At 43.4% G+C, this 14,875-nt stretch overlaps 1 protein-coding gene across 5 annotated transcripts in view; it reads right to left on the bottom strand.

Moving 5' to 3' along the window:
- The window catches only part of usp34 (ubiquitin specific peptidase 34), a 277,821-nt gene that overhangs the window by 144,751 nt on the left and 118,195 nt on the right, over positions 1–14,875 (bottom strand). For all 5 annotated transcript variants that reach the window (XM_085981444.1, XM_085981442.1, XM_085981443.1 and 2 more), the window contains exons 26-29: positions 8,631–8,778; positions 8,286–8,386; positions 7,858–8,067; positions 3,934–4,059 (exon numbers count right to left, since the gene is read on the bottom strand). In XM_085981444.1, the coding sequence (XP_085837570.1) occupies positions 3,934–4,059; positions 7,858–8,067; positions 8,286–8,386; positions 8,631–8,778 (585 nt within the window). The remainder of the gene's footprint in view (positions 1–3,933; positions 4,060–7,857; positions 8,068–8,285; positions 8,387–8,630; positions 8,779–14,875) is intronic.

Genomic DNA, 14,875 nt, shown 5'->3' on the forward strand with positions numbered 1-14,875 from the left:
CCGAATTTGAGTAGGTCACTCCATAATCCCTCACGGTTGACGGTATCGAAGTGAGGTCAAAGGCGGCCATGTACAGCGGTTGGTGCTGTTCCCTGCATTTCTCTTGTAGTTGACGCGCAGTGAAGATCATGTCCATTGTGCCCCTTAGTGGGCGGAATCTGCATTGTGACTCTGGGAGGAGCTCTTCAGCCACTGGGGGAAGGCAATTGAGGAGGATTCTTGTGATGACTTTCCCTGTGGCAGACAGCAGGGAGACTTCTCTGTAATTAGTGCAATCGGACTTGTCATCTTTCTTGAAGATGGTCACGATTACGGCATCTCGGAGATCCCTGGCATGCTCTCCTCCTTCCAAATAAGAGAAATGAGTTCATGTATTCACGGCAATGGTGCTTCTCCGCCATGTTTTAGCGCTTCGGTGGGGATTCCATATGCTCCTGAGGCCTTGTTATTCTTCAGTTGTCGGATGGCCTTTTCAACCTCATGCCGGGCTGGGGTTGTGCTGAGGTGGTGGCGGGTAGTATGCTGTGGGATGGAGCTGAGGACACTCGTGTCGAAGACAGAGTCTCGGTTAAGGAGATCTTCGAAGTGCTCTTTCCAGCACTGACTGCCTCTCTGTTCTTGGCCCACAGTGGTTAGGACCTGGGGTCGTAAGTGGTCTTGACTGCGCTAAAGAATCCATGCACGTCGTGGTTATCGGTTAGCTGCTGGATGTCCTGGGCTTTCTCCACCCACCATCTGTTCTTTAGGTCGCGAGTTTTTTGTTGGACCTCGGCCTTCAGGCGTCTGTAGAGCTGCTTTCTTGCTCTCGATTCTGTTGCTTTTTCCAGATCAGGAATACCTTGCACTTGCGGCTTATTAGCTCCTGGATCTCCTGGTCGTACCAGTCTTGGTGTTTCCTGGTCGAGTGACCGAGTGTCTCTTCACAGGTGCCAATTATGGAGGCCTTGAGTGCAGACCAGGCGCTGTGGACACTGGGAGTCTCTGAATCACTGTGAGTGGTCAGGTTGGTTGTGAGGCATAGGCTGAATAGGGCTTTCTTAGCAGGGTCTTTGTGCTCCAGCGTTGATTTTCCTGCAGCATTGCTTCTGTTGCTGCCGCTGTTTTGGGGCTACACTGATGGAGATGACAAAGTGGATTAGGCAGTGGTCTGTCCAGGAGTCATCAGCTCCTGTCATGGCGCGGGTGATGCGGACGTCCTTGTGGTCCCTCGCTTGGACGATGACGTAGCCCAGCAGATGCCAGTGCTTGGAGCGAGGGTGTTGCCATGAAACCTTGTACTTGTACTTGTCTCTCTGACGGAACAAGGTGTTGGTTATGACAAGGCCATGTTCTAAGCATTTCATCAGGAGGAGGGTACCGTTGGAGTTGGCTTTCCCTAACCCCTCTCTGCCGATCACACCTCCCCAGAGGTCTGCGTCCTTTCCAACTCTGGCGTTGAAGTCACCAAGGAGGATCAACTTGTTGCCCGTTGGGACTCGGGACAGGACTTGTTCGAGGCTGGAGTAGAATTCCTCTTCGGTCTCGTCTGTGGCTTCCAGTGTTGACATACGCACTGATGACCGTAGCGCACTGGTTCCGGGCTAGGATGAGCCGTAGAGTCATGAGACGTTCCTTTATTCCACAAGGGGAGTCTCCGAGACGTTCAACTAACTCATTTTTTATGGTGAAGCCTACCCCATGAAAGCAGCATTCTTCTTCAGGTTTGCCTTTCCAGAAGGTGTAACCACCGCCTTACTCCTTGAGCTGGCCTTCCCCCTGCCCGCCAGGTCTCGCTTAGGGTGGCGGTGTCTATGTCGAAACGTCTGAGCTCCCAAGCAACGATAGTTTACTCACTGGAAGGAGACGTACCGCGGGACACACTCACTGGAAGGAGACACACTACAAGGAGGTCGAGGCCCAGGGGCGAGGACGGGGCCCAGGAGTGGCGCAGCGTGGACCAGCAGCGGGGTCGGGAGGACTACACTGCAGCCTATGAAACCCAGGCAGAGCGGATCTGCGGAAAGGAGGGAGGAGGACAGTAGGAGTATGCTTGTGTGTGTGTGCTAGACTGATGTAGCACAGCCTGGTCTCCAATCGTCTTGGCTTCCCTTACCATTGGACCAAGACCTTGTTCTGTCAAGCCCGTGTGGTAGCTGGTGTGCAACGGCCACCCCACCTTAAAAGAATTCACGCACAGGCATCTTCCACCCTTTAAAATGAAGTTCGGGACCTGGAATGTCAGGACCCTCACTAACTGAGGAAGAAGGTGCAGCCACAGACATAGTGAAGGACGAGGTAGAGGAGATACTGGATGGGATAAGAATTGATAAAGACGAGGTACTAGAACGGCTGACTGTACTTAAAGTAGATAAGTCACCAGTACCGGATGGGATGCATCCTAGGATGCTGAGGGAAGTGAAGGAAGAAATTGCGTTGGTACTGGCCATAATCTTCCAATCCTCCTTAGAAACAGGGGTGATGCCAGAGGACTGGAGAATTGCAAATGTTACACCCTTGTTCAAAAAAGGTTGTAATGATAAATCCAGCAACTACAGGTCAGTCAGTTTAACCTCGGTAGTGGGGAAGCTTTTAGAAACAATAATCAGGGGCAAAATTAACAGTCAGTCACTTGGACAAGTGTGGATAATTAAGGAAAGCCAGCATGGATTTGTTACAGGCAAATCGTGTTTAATCAACTTGATCGCGTTTTTTTAATGAGGTAACAGAGGGTTGACGATGGCAAGGTGGTTGACGTGGTGTACATGGATTTCCAAAAGGCATTCAACAAAATGCCACATAATAGGCTTGCCAGCAAAGTTGAAGCCCATGGAATAAAAGGGACAGTGGCAGCATGGATACGAAATTGGCAAAGTGATAGGAAACAGAGAGTAGTGGTGAACGGTTGTTGTTTTTCAGACTGGAGGAATGTATACAGTGGTGTTCCCCAGGGGTCGGTTCTAGGACCATTGCTTTCCTTGGTATATATTAATGACTTGGATGTGGGTGTACAGGGCACAATTTCAAAATTTGCAGATGACAGAAAACTTGGAAGTATAGTGAACAGTGAGGAGGATAGTTATAGACTTCAAGACGACAGACAGGCTGGTGGAATGGGCGGACACGTGGCAGATGAAATTTAACGCAGAAAAGTGCGAAGCGATACATTTTGGTAGAAAGAATGAGGAGAGGAAATATAAACTAAAGGGTACAATCCTAAAGGAGGTGCATGAACAGAGAGACCTAGGGGTATATGTACACAAATCGTTGAAGGTGGCAGGGCAGGTTGAGAAAGCAGTTAAAAAAGCTTATGGGATCCTGGGCTTCATGAATAGAGGTAGAGTACAAAAGTGTGGAAATCATGATGAACCTCAATAAAACACTGGTTCGGACTCAACTGGAGTATTGTGTCCAATTCTGGGCACCGCACTTTAAGAATGATGTGAAGGCCTTAGAGAGGGCGCAGAAAAGATTTAAGAGAATGATTCCAGGGATGAGGGACTTCAGTTACGTGGATAGACTGAAGAAGCTGGGGTTGTTCTCCTCAGAGCAGAGAAGATTTGATAGAGGTGTTCAAAATCATGAGGGGTCTGGACAGAGTAGAGAGAGAAACTGTTCCCATTGGCAGAAGGATCGAGAACCAGAGGACACAGATTTAAGGTGATTGGCAAAAGAACCAAAGGCGACATAAGAAAAAACTTTTTTACGCAGCGAGTGGTTAGGATTTGGAATGCACTGCCTGAAAAGGTGGTGGAGGCAGACTTGATCGCGGCTTTCAAAAGGGAGTTGGATAAGTAGCTGAAAGAAAAAAAATTGAGGGCTACGGGGAAAGGGCAGGGGAGTGGGACTAGTTGAGGTGCTCTTGCAAGAAGCCGGCGCGGGCTCGACTGGACGAATGGCCTTCTTCCGTGCTGTAACCATTGTATGATTCTATGAAATGTGTAATCGTTGCCTCACCTGTTCTTCAGAGATGTTTTGAAAAGCCTGCAGCATGTTTGGACAGGTAGGAAGAAGCATTAGCAGTTCCCAAACACGTCTGGACAGATTTTCTGCATGAAGATGCAATTCTTCACAGTGTGCAGTCTGCATGCAGCATAAGGAAACAAAAAAATTGTTAACTCAGATTATAAATCCAACAACAGTTAAGAGAGAAAACAAATATCTAGAATCCAAGCCCTTAAATTTATTTATAAAATAAAATTTTGCAACCTCACAATTTTCTTCAATTCTAAAATATTTCTCCCAAAACCCCAAATGGTAGGTGGCATATCCACAAACCTTTCAATTCAATACTCAAGTTTTAACAAATTAGATTATTTTTTCAGCCCAGTGAGTCCTGTGGCTCAGGGTAACCATGGACTGTGGTCTTAGTCACATTTACAAACCAAAATGTAAATACTTACAATAAACTTTAAATTAGTTGTAGTGAAGGAAAAGGCAATATTCCTAAATAATTGAGTACAGTATTTTATGTTCACTTTTCTAACTTCAACACAGCAAATTAAAACATTCTATGATCCCATTTCAAAATACTTCAGCAGTCAATAACATCGCTGTAATATCCTTCTCCATTTCCTTTTTCTGAAAATCTAAATTCTATGGTATGGGCTATTTAATTGACATTATTCTCTGCACTTCTCATAGAAGCATCTGAGTCATGTTGTGATGGGTAGGGCTGCCTTGATCCAGGTTCTGTCGTTATATTCGAGCACCATTTGTCCAATATGGGCTCCATGACTGGAGTACAACAATCAGCCATCGAGCACAAAATTTCAACCATTACTTTACCATGATGACAAAAATATTAATCGGTCATTTGCTCTTTGTGAGAATTTGCTATGCACTTGCCTGCATAATAATGACTGCACTTCAAAAAAAATATTTAGGTTGTGAAGCACCCCATATAAACACAAGTTCTCTCACTCTCCTCTATTCTTAATGTTATATTCAATGTTTATAAAAGTACTGTTTAAATGATAAAGCATTGGGGAAGGGAAGAAAGGAGTAAAGTACTTCCAATAGACAGACCATATCTCATAACAACTCTGGGGTAAGTCAACATACTTCCAGAAGTTATAGTTACAAATTAACTTGGCTTAAGTTTATCGCACGTGGCTCAGAGGCTTCTTCCTGCATATAAAGAATACTACAGAATTCAAGTTGGGTGTAGAGGTTATCAGAAGGCTGACTAAAGAACTTAAGCATAATTTTGGGCAACATCCCAGTGCAGTATTGAGGGAGTGCTACATTGTTGGAGTTGCAATCTTTTGCATGAGATGTTAAATCAAAGTCTTGTCTGCCTGTCCTGATGAAAAGTTAAAGATCCCATAACACGATTTAAAGAGCAGAGATTTCTCCTTGTGTTCTGGCCAACACTTGTCTCTTCACCACCACAACCAGAAACAGAATAACTTCATCTCACTGATGTTTGCAAGATCTTCCGGGGTGTATTGCCTATATAACGTTACAAAGTAATTCATTGTATGTGAAGTTCAAGACATTTTTGAGGGACATAAGGTGATACATAAATGCAAGCCTTTCTTTCTTTTTATTCCACATCTACCACAAGTTGTACTTATTACCTAATGCCTTGTAATAGCGAGAGCTGGACCTGTTTCTGGCTGGGGCGGAGATAACCTCTTACAGAAGGTAGGTACTGCAAGAAATTCAGGGCCAGAGTGATCCCCTGGACTAGTTTCGATCGCCTAGATGGGTCGGAGAGGAATTTCCCAGATCCCCCCTCCCCCCCCCCCCCATATTGGCCTGGTTTAAAATTAAAAAAAAAATTTTTTTGCCTATCCCAGGAGATCACATGGTTTCAGGTGGGGTGTATATTGCGATCTACAAGGGGTCACAATTGTGGGGGGACATGCTTGATGGACCAGAGGGTCTTTACCGGTCAGTCATTGTTCATGTCAAGAGAGAAAAACAAAGATTGGAGCTCTCATATGGGGGGAAAGGCAAACTTGAAGATGAACAAACTTAAGTTTCTTAAAAATGTTAATTTTTTATTAAAATAGATAAATTTGACACCGCACAAGATTAAAATTAGTTTTTCAAGGCCCTAGCTTTTGTTTAGCAGTGAATACACTGTTAAAACCCCAGTTATACCTAATCCCTTTGGGTCTAACTTTTAATGGGGTATTTAACAGTGTAATTACTGCAGAAGAGCCAAAGTTTTCATCAGTTTCCATAATTTGTGAGACCGCAACTTCAGAATTTTCAAGTTAGGCTGCACATGCGCTAAATCCTGAAGTTGCGGTCAGTTTCAAAGGCGAAATGATGGCGAATGCTGCCAGTTCACCGTCATCAGGACCGCAAATTCCGGGCCAATGTTATATATTAATGATTTAAATCTCATTTCATTCATAGTATTTGGTATTTGAACTGAACAAATATGCCAGTAAACCGTTCAAAAACCTCTGAAATCAAATTGGTCAATGATCCATGATTAAGACACAATGGTACAAACTATTCAATAGAATACTGATCAACAAGTGCTTGCACCATCTGGGATCCAATGACCGGTTGATGTCTTGACTGACGATTTGAGTAACACCTAAAATAAATCCCTCATGGATTGATTAATCTCCAGATGATCCAATCTCAAATGATTCTAAATAGACAATATATCTCTGGGCCTTCATTTTGAAATTGGGTAAAGGAAGCCAGCTTATTTCTTAACTAGTAACTATTTAAAAATAAAACACTGCCATTTCCCTATTTTTGCCACAAAATGGGAAAGGCAGCAAACTCTGGATGGATGTCCATCTATGACAAGGCAAGAATCCAAATCAAGGGTTTCAAGTGACATCATAATAAAACTTCAGTAATTTAACCAACTAAACAGCTGGATTATTGCATATAATGCATTAACTGCCACATATTATGCACAAATTAATAAAACTTAGTTATTTTTTAAAAAGAAAACACTTAGTTGGAATTTTACTCGTGCATTATGTCATCAAATTAGTGCCGATCAATTTATTTGACACAGTATTGCATTTTGAACAAGATAATGTACTTCACTGATGTAAACTACATCTCCACCAGCATATTGCCTATTTTTATCATTGATCCATTTAATAACTACTTAATGGGTTTGGAAAGTAATATTTCACAGATGATCACTTTTAATTTCTTCTGAATAGTGAATTATATAAAGATACACTATTCTCCATTAAATGGATTTGCTAGCTCACAAACAACCCCTCCCCCCACCAAACTGACATGTCTAAAGAGTGAATGCACTCTGCTATCACCACCTATGGGTATAAATATCAAGTGTGCCCATGGTACAAAATGGTAACGAATCCACCGTGTGTAACAGAGTTGGATACCCAAATTGTATTGGAGTCTAAAATTGGGTAGGGAGTGCCTCAGGTGAACTGGGTGGCTTGGGGCCGAGGGGGGGGGGGGGGGGGGGGAGAGAAGGGCGGGGATAAGGAGATAAGAAGCATGGTTCCATGAGCTAGCTGGTCAGGAAGTTGGGGTGGGGGGGTGGAATGAGAAGAGGCGTGCCTCCTTGAATGTGGTACTTGTAATGTGTCCGTGCTGCTGAGCTTTGACACTTGAAATCGTTACTTACATTATTTAGCACAAACCATTTAAAGCATTACTGTTAATATTGCAAAATGCAATTTCAACCCACTTATAATTTATTTGCAAACTCTGGACCTAACATTTCTCATCAGTGGACATACAAACTAATTAAGGGTACCCCCTGGCTCTACACAGAGAAAACAGAATGGAAAAACAGCTTTAAGTAGTTTATTCAAGAGAAACTTTCTTAGTCTAATCACCGTACCATTTTGGTATTTCTAAGATCTAACTAGGAGGCTTCTCAATCAGGAACCAAAACAATACATTCAAAGACCTTACCTCACTATCTTCCATAGCTTGATCTACAGAAGGTGGTTTAAATGATGCCAGCATCTCAAGCAAGTCAAACAAGGTAGTAAGATGTGGTTCTTGAAGGAGCAAAAGCATTGGAATATTTTCCTTTTGGGGTGGAGGAAGACAAGACGCAGGCAATTGAATACCATCGCCCTTGCGCTCCCTACGCGGGGCTCCCAGTGATACAAATACCATCTGTAAAAACAGCACAATTAAGTTAGTCACTGTTGAACAATCACATAGGAAAATATAAATGATGGAGGAAAAAAGTCTGCTTTGAGTTCATCAGAATCTATTTTAGAGAGGATTTGGAGGAACTTTATATTCAACTTTGTACTTTTATGCCATTGGCTCGAATTCTACAACTCGGCCATATTTCTCCAACTGAAAAAAAAATCCGACATTTTAAGTACCTGCATATCTTTAAATCCAAGTTCATGCAGTGTTTTTTCATCATAATCTGTGGTAAGCTCATGTCCTGAGGAAATCATTCTGACAGGTCCCATAAGACCCCCTGAAAAGCAAGCACAGAAAATTCAAAGTCAACTATTTTGATACCCTTACATTGTAACAGTTCAATTAAGTTGATCCAAATCAGCAGCTAAGTGAAACCACGTGAAAGAATTTTAGGTTTTGTCACATAAAGCACTCAGGAAACCCAAGTATTAACAATATTGTGAAAGTAGAAATGCAAGCAGTGCTCACCAAAACCCCACTGAAAGAGTGAGCGTGCGTGCACATTTCATCCATTGACTTACCAGGAAAATCTCCCTGCCGGCTGCTTTGGCCAAATTCTTGGAGCTGAGCTTGCTGACTCATTTGTTCCTTCTGTAGATTCTCGTACCAGTGGGTAACTTCAGCTCGTAAGTCTGCAACTTGGTCACTGGGATACATTTCAATGGTCATCTGCAGAGTAAAAGTGTTGAGGATAAAATGCAATTAATAAATATTTGGGATATTTAGGCCTAGAAATTGGGTTGTGGGCTCGCCAGGGCTGTAGCGCCAGAAATTTTGCGCCAGCGTTAATGCGGCAGCGCCTGACGAAAATTCGGTTGCGCCGGCCCCAGAGGGCGGCGGGCGCTAAAGGAGGGTTTTAGCGCCTGAAAACGGGCGTTGAATTGGGTTTCCCGGCGCTAATCCCCCGCTGCGGCACCCGATGCGGTGCGGCAGGCTGGGGAACTGCAGGCCTCCTCCTTCTGTTAAGGAGGAGCTGCCTGCAGCCAACTGTCCGGCGGATTCCCCCGACATCTGAGCCCGGCACCTCGGGGAAGTGCCGGGCTCGCAGCACACACTCATCAGGGCCGCGGGGGGGGGGGGGGTGATGCAGGAGTCCGGGAAGGGAGGTGCGGGCAGGCGGCTGCCGGGAACGCGGCCGGCCGCCGCTCCACCTTTATGCGCCGGCGCAAAGGCGTGTAAGAACACTTTTCACATTCGTTAGTTGCGCCTGCCACGGGCGAGGCGGGCGCAACTGAATTTGGGCTTGGGGCCGGGTTACCACGGCAACCGGGACGCTGCGCACACCGATGACGTCATCGGTGCCGGCGCAGCGCTACCGGCTAACGCCGATGGTAAGGCCCAAGTCAATTTGCAAAACGGCTATAAGTCCGGCGCAAGGCCCTCTAGCGCCACTAATTGGGCGCTAAGCCCACTCAATTTCTAGGCCTTAATTTCTAAAGCAGTATCAGATACTGCATTTATTTCTAGATATTAAATATTTTACATACAATTAATTAGATCATCGTCCTTAAAGGCAATTATAGAATACTGTCGAGTGGGGAAGGAAGAAATCAACTTGAATCCGCACAGCCCTAATGCTTCAGACCATTTTTGTCTTAGAAAACATAGAAAAATAGGAGCAGGAGTAGGCCATTCAGCCCTTCGAGCCTGCTCTGCCATTCAGTATGATCATGGCTGATCCACTATCTCAACACCACATTCCCGCTCTCTCCCCATACCCCTTGATGCCTTGTGTCTAGAAATCTGTATCTCCTTTTTAAATATATTCAGTGACTTGGCCTCCACAGCCTTCTGTGGTAGAGAATTCCACAGGTTCACCACCCTCCGAGTGAAGAAATTTCTCCTCAGTCCTAAATGTCCTACCCCATATCCTGAAGCTGTGACCTCTTGTTCTCAACCCCCCCCCCAGCCAGGGGAAACATCCTCTCTGCATCCAGTCTGTCTAGCCCTGTCAGAATTTTATACGTTTCAATGAGATCCCCTCTCATTCTTCTAAACTCTAGTGAATACAGGCCTAGTCGACCCAATCTCTCCTCATATGACAGTCCTGCCATCCCAGGAATCAGTCTGGTGAACCTTCGCTGCACTCCCTCTATGGCAAGTATATCCTTTCTTAAGTAAGGGGACCAAAACTGCACACAGTACTCCAGGTGTGGTCTCACCAAGGCCCTGTACAACTGTAGCAAGACATCTTTGCTCCTGTACTCAAATCCTCTTGCAATGAAGGCCAACATACCATTTGCCTTCCTAGCTGCTTGCTGCACCTGCATGTTTGCTTTCAGTGACTGGTGTACAAGGACAGCCAGGTCCCTTTGTACATCAGCATTTCCCAATCTATCACCATTTAAATAATACTCCACTTTTCTGTTTTTCCTACTGAAGTGGATAACTTCACATTTATCCACGTTATACTGCATCTGCCATGTATTTGCCCACTCACTCAATTTGTCTAAATCGCCTTGAAGCCTCTTTGCATCCTCCTCACAACCCCACCTAGTTTTGTGTCGTCAGCAAACTTGGAAATATTACATTTGGTTCCCTCATCTAAATCATTGATATATATTGTGAATAGCTCGGGCCCAAGCACGGATCTCTGCGGTACCCCACTAGTCACCGCCTGCCACCCCGAAAAAGACCCATTTATTCCTACTCTGTTTCCTGTCTGTTAACCAATTTTCAATCCATGCCACAATCCCATGTGCTTTAATTTTGCACACGAACCCCTTGTGAGACTTTATCAAAGGCCTTCTGAAAATCCAAATACACCACATCCAACTTATCTATTCTACCAGTTACATCCTCAAAAAACTCCAGTAGGTTTGTCAAACACGATTTCCCTTTCATAAATCCATGTTGGCTTTGTCTAATCCCGTTGATATTTTCTTAAGTGTCCTGTTATCACATCCTTTATAATAGACTCTAGCATTTTCCCTGCTACAGGAAACTGTGTGTTATCCGGAGGCTAAATGACCGGCAAGCTCGAGCCACCGGCAAAAATCAGGAGCCGTTTTGTTAGGGTTTTTTCCTTCTCGTGGCTTTTTTTTTTCCCCCTTCTCGTGGCTTTTTTTTCCCCCCAACAGTCAGGCTCTGCAAAGTCCCTGTAGCTTAGCAACAGCTTCAGAGAGACGCTTCCAAGGTACGGGCCGACTGTTTAGAAGCTGTTACTAAGCAACAGTGTTTGTTGTCAGATACGGAGATGAAAAGCTCCGTATGCTTCAACATTAACGCTGGTGTGTCCGGCAGTTTTGAGGGAACGGCAACAGCTTGGTCCCGTCGGTGCCAGATAGCACAAAGTTTCCTGTGCCGAGGTTAGGCTAACCGGTCTGTTGTTCCGGTTTTCTCTCTCCCTCCTTTTTTAAATAAATAGTGGGGTTACATTTGCCACCCTCCAATCTGCCAGAACTGTTCCAAAATTCTATAGATTATGGAAGATGACAACCAGTGCATCCACTATTTCCATGGCTACCTCTTTTAGTACTCTGGGATGCATGGGGATTTATTGGGTTTCAGTCCCATTAATTTCTCCAGCACTATTTTTTTTACTAATACTAATTTCCTTTAATTCCTCCTTCTCACTGGGCCCTTGGTTCCCTCGCATTTCTGGGAAGTTATTTGTGTCCTCTTCCGTGAAGACAGAACCAAAAGTAGTATTTGTTTAATTGCCTTGCCATTTCCTTGTTCCCCATTATAAATTCTCCCGTTTCTGACTGTGAGGGACCTACATTTGTCTTCACTAATCTTTTTCCATACTTGTAGAAGCTTTTACAGTCCACTTATGCTCCTTGCAAGTTTACTCTCATACTCTTTTTCCCCTCTTAATGAATCTCTTGGTCCTTTTTTGCTGAACTCTAAACTGCTCCCAATCCTCAGGCTTGCTATTTTTTCTGGCAACTTTATATGACTCCTCTTTGGATCTAATATTATCCTCAATTTATTTTGTTAGCCATGGTTGAGCCGCTTTTCCTTGTGTTTTTGAGCCAGAAAGGAATGTATAACTGTTGCAATTCATGCATTCGTTCCTTAAATGTTAGCCATTGCCTATCCACTGTCATGCCTTTTAATGAAGCTCCCCAATTTATCATAGCCAACTCACTCCTCATACTATCGTAGTTTCCTTTGTTTAGATTTAGGATCGTAGTTTCGGATTGGACTTCTTCACTTTCCATCTTAATGAAGAATTCTATCATGTTATGGTCACTCTTCCCTAAAAAGGACCCTGCACAACAAGATTAATTAATTAACCTCTTCTCATTGCACAATACCCAGTCTAGGATAGCCTGTTCCCTAATTGGCTCCTCAACGTACTAGTCTAAAAAACCATCTCGTACACACTCCAGGAATTCATCCTCCACAGTATTATTGCCAATTTGGTTTGGGCAGTCTTTATGCAGATTAAAGTCACCCATGATTACTGTTGTACCCTTGTTACATGCATCTCTAATTTCCTGTTTGATGCCATCCCCTACATTGCCACTACTGTTTGGAGGCCTATAGACAACTCCCATCAATGTTTTCTGCCCCTTGGTGCTCTTGGCTCCACCTAGACAGATTCTACATCTTGATTTTCTGAGCCAATATCCTTTCTCACTATTGCTCTGATTTCATCTTTTACTAACAACGCCACCCCACCTCCTTTGCCTTTTTGCCTGTCCTTCCTAAATATCGAATATCCTTGGATATTCAGCTCCCAGCCTTGGTCACCCTGCAGCCATGTCTCCGTAATTGCAATTATATCGTATCCGTTTACATCTATTTGCGCTGTTAATTCGTCTACCTTATTACGAATGCGTCGTGCATTCAGACTTGTCTTTAACATTTTTAGACATCTTAACATTTTTTTTTTGTACTATGGCACTATTTGTCTTACCCGGACCCTACTTGTTAGTTCACTCTTTTGTTTGTATGCTCTGTCCCTTCCTGACACAATCTGGTTATCCTTACCCCAATCACTTTCCTGCGCTGCTTCCTTGTCTTTTCTTTAGCATTCTAAATTCCTCTCCACCGGGACCCTTCCCCAGCACCCCCCCCCTCTTATTTAGTTTAAATCCCTATCTTAATTCACTTTCAAAAGGAGTAACTATTAAAATCAAGTCAAAGCTGGCATCTGTAACCAAGCGCTAATTTTTTTTTTTTTTTTTAAACTGGATCCAAACAATAATTGTTGTAGTCATGATTAAGCAACCTTTGAAGTAAAAAAGCAATACTTAAATCAAAGAAAGAGATTGTGCTAACAACTATAACTTAGATGGGTGACCCTTCAATGATGTTGTTAGTTAGTCCAAACAATAATGAACACTCAATTCAGTATTGCCATTTTCCCATCATCCAGTGCTGTCATTTGCCTGTGAGCAACTGACCATCGCCAAGGCTGCATCTACTCAAAATGGTTGCTACCACCATCAGATGCTACTCACTGCCTTTTATGACAGCAATGGCACAAAGTATTCACTGTTCAGTCAAGAAAACAAAGCTATGCTTTGAGCAACAAATTGGTATCATAATCAGAAATGCACATTTTAGAAGTGACACCTTCCCTGTCCTATCAAATGTAGACTAACCTGCACTAAAGTTAATGTATTTTTCATTATCAAATCATGGTGGTTTAATCTTGGTGGTTTTGAAAGATTCCCGAACATCACATCAAAATCATCATTGTACGGGAGATTATTAGCAAACTTCTAAATGTTTAGAAATATTTCCTGTACAGGTCAACAAATGCAAATATTTGTTAACTATACAAATCCAAACAAGCCAGTTTGTGCAAAACCAATGGCTAGAGGAAATGAGGAAGGAAAATTTAATACAGAGACCAACAATTCTAAATACAAAGAAAGGCAACCTGCTTTTAGTATAGTTTTTCCTCATTCTTTGAATGTAGTTCCACCTCAATGTAGGCTGATATCCAAACTGGAAACAAACCACTGGGACACTATCCTTTAGAAGAGTATGGTTCAACATAGAAACTATAAGTAGTTGTGACCCATCCCCTGCTCCATACAAGGCCTTATGCTGTTATTATACTTTAGTTTTCTAAAGGATAAAATAGCAGCAAAGGCTGAATTAATTTAACAAAATGAAGAAACACACCCTAAGTGTAGGAGGTTCCAAATAGTCAGAGAAAAATGGGCAAATAGAAGTTTTGTATGGGAATGTTAAAATACATGCAAATAATGAGGGAGACTACATCACATATAGATATGAAATCATATATTCTTCCTCCTTCATTCAGTCTCCCCATACAAACCAATGATGCCATACTAGTTTAGAAAAATTGAGATGCAAAACCATGGGCCAGAAATTCGTGAACGGGGCTTGCCGCGCGTGCAAGGTCCCGATTTGCACTTACCCGACGCGCCTGCCGATCACCTCCAGGGACGCCTGGAATTCCATTTTGAATCTGAAGAATCCCGGGCAGCGTTTGACGTCATGCCGCCCAGGAGTGCAGCCAGCGCGAAGCCTGGAGCGCGCTGTGCAACTGAGACACGCCCCTTGAGGTCTCAGTTTAACAGGACACGCCCCCAATGTTTCTGCCAAGCTGCTAAGCATTTTTACATGCAAAGCAGCAGTTTAAATAGGTTTTTGGAAGTTTTTTGAAGCTTTTGGTAACTTTTATAAACTTTTAAAAACGTTTACATTATTTTGAAGAATCTGAAGTAGTTTTAAACAGAATTAAAGCAATTTAAAGATTTTAAAAGCCCTAAAAGATTTTTTTTAATTCCATTTATTTATTTCGCAATGTCGTCGTCATACGTGTCTTCACACTGTT

This window comes from Somniosus microcephalus, chromosome 3 (assembly GCF_052327205.1).
Source record: "Somniosus microcephalus isolate GS21.2 chromosome 3, FLI_Smic_1.0, whole genome shotgun sequence".
NCBI lineage: Eukaryota > Metazoa > Chordata > Chondrichthyes > Squaliformes > Somniosidae > Somniosus > Somniosus microcephalus.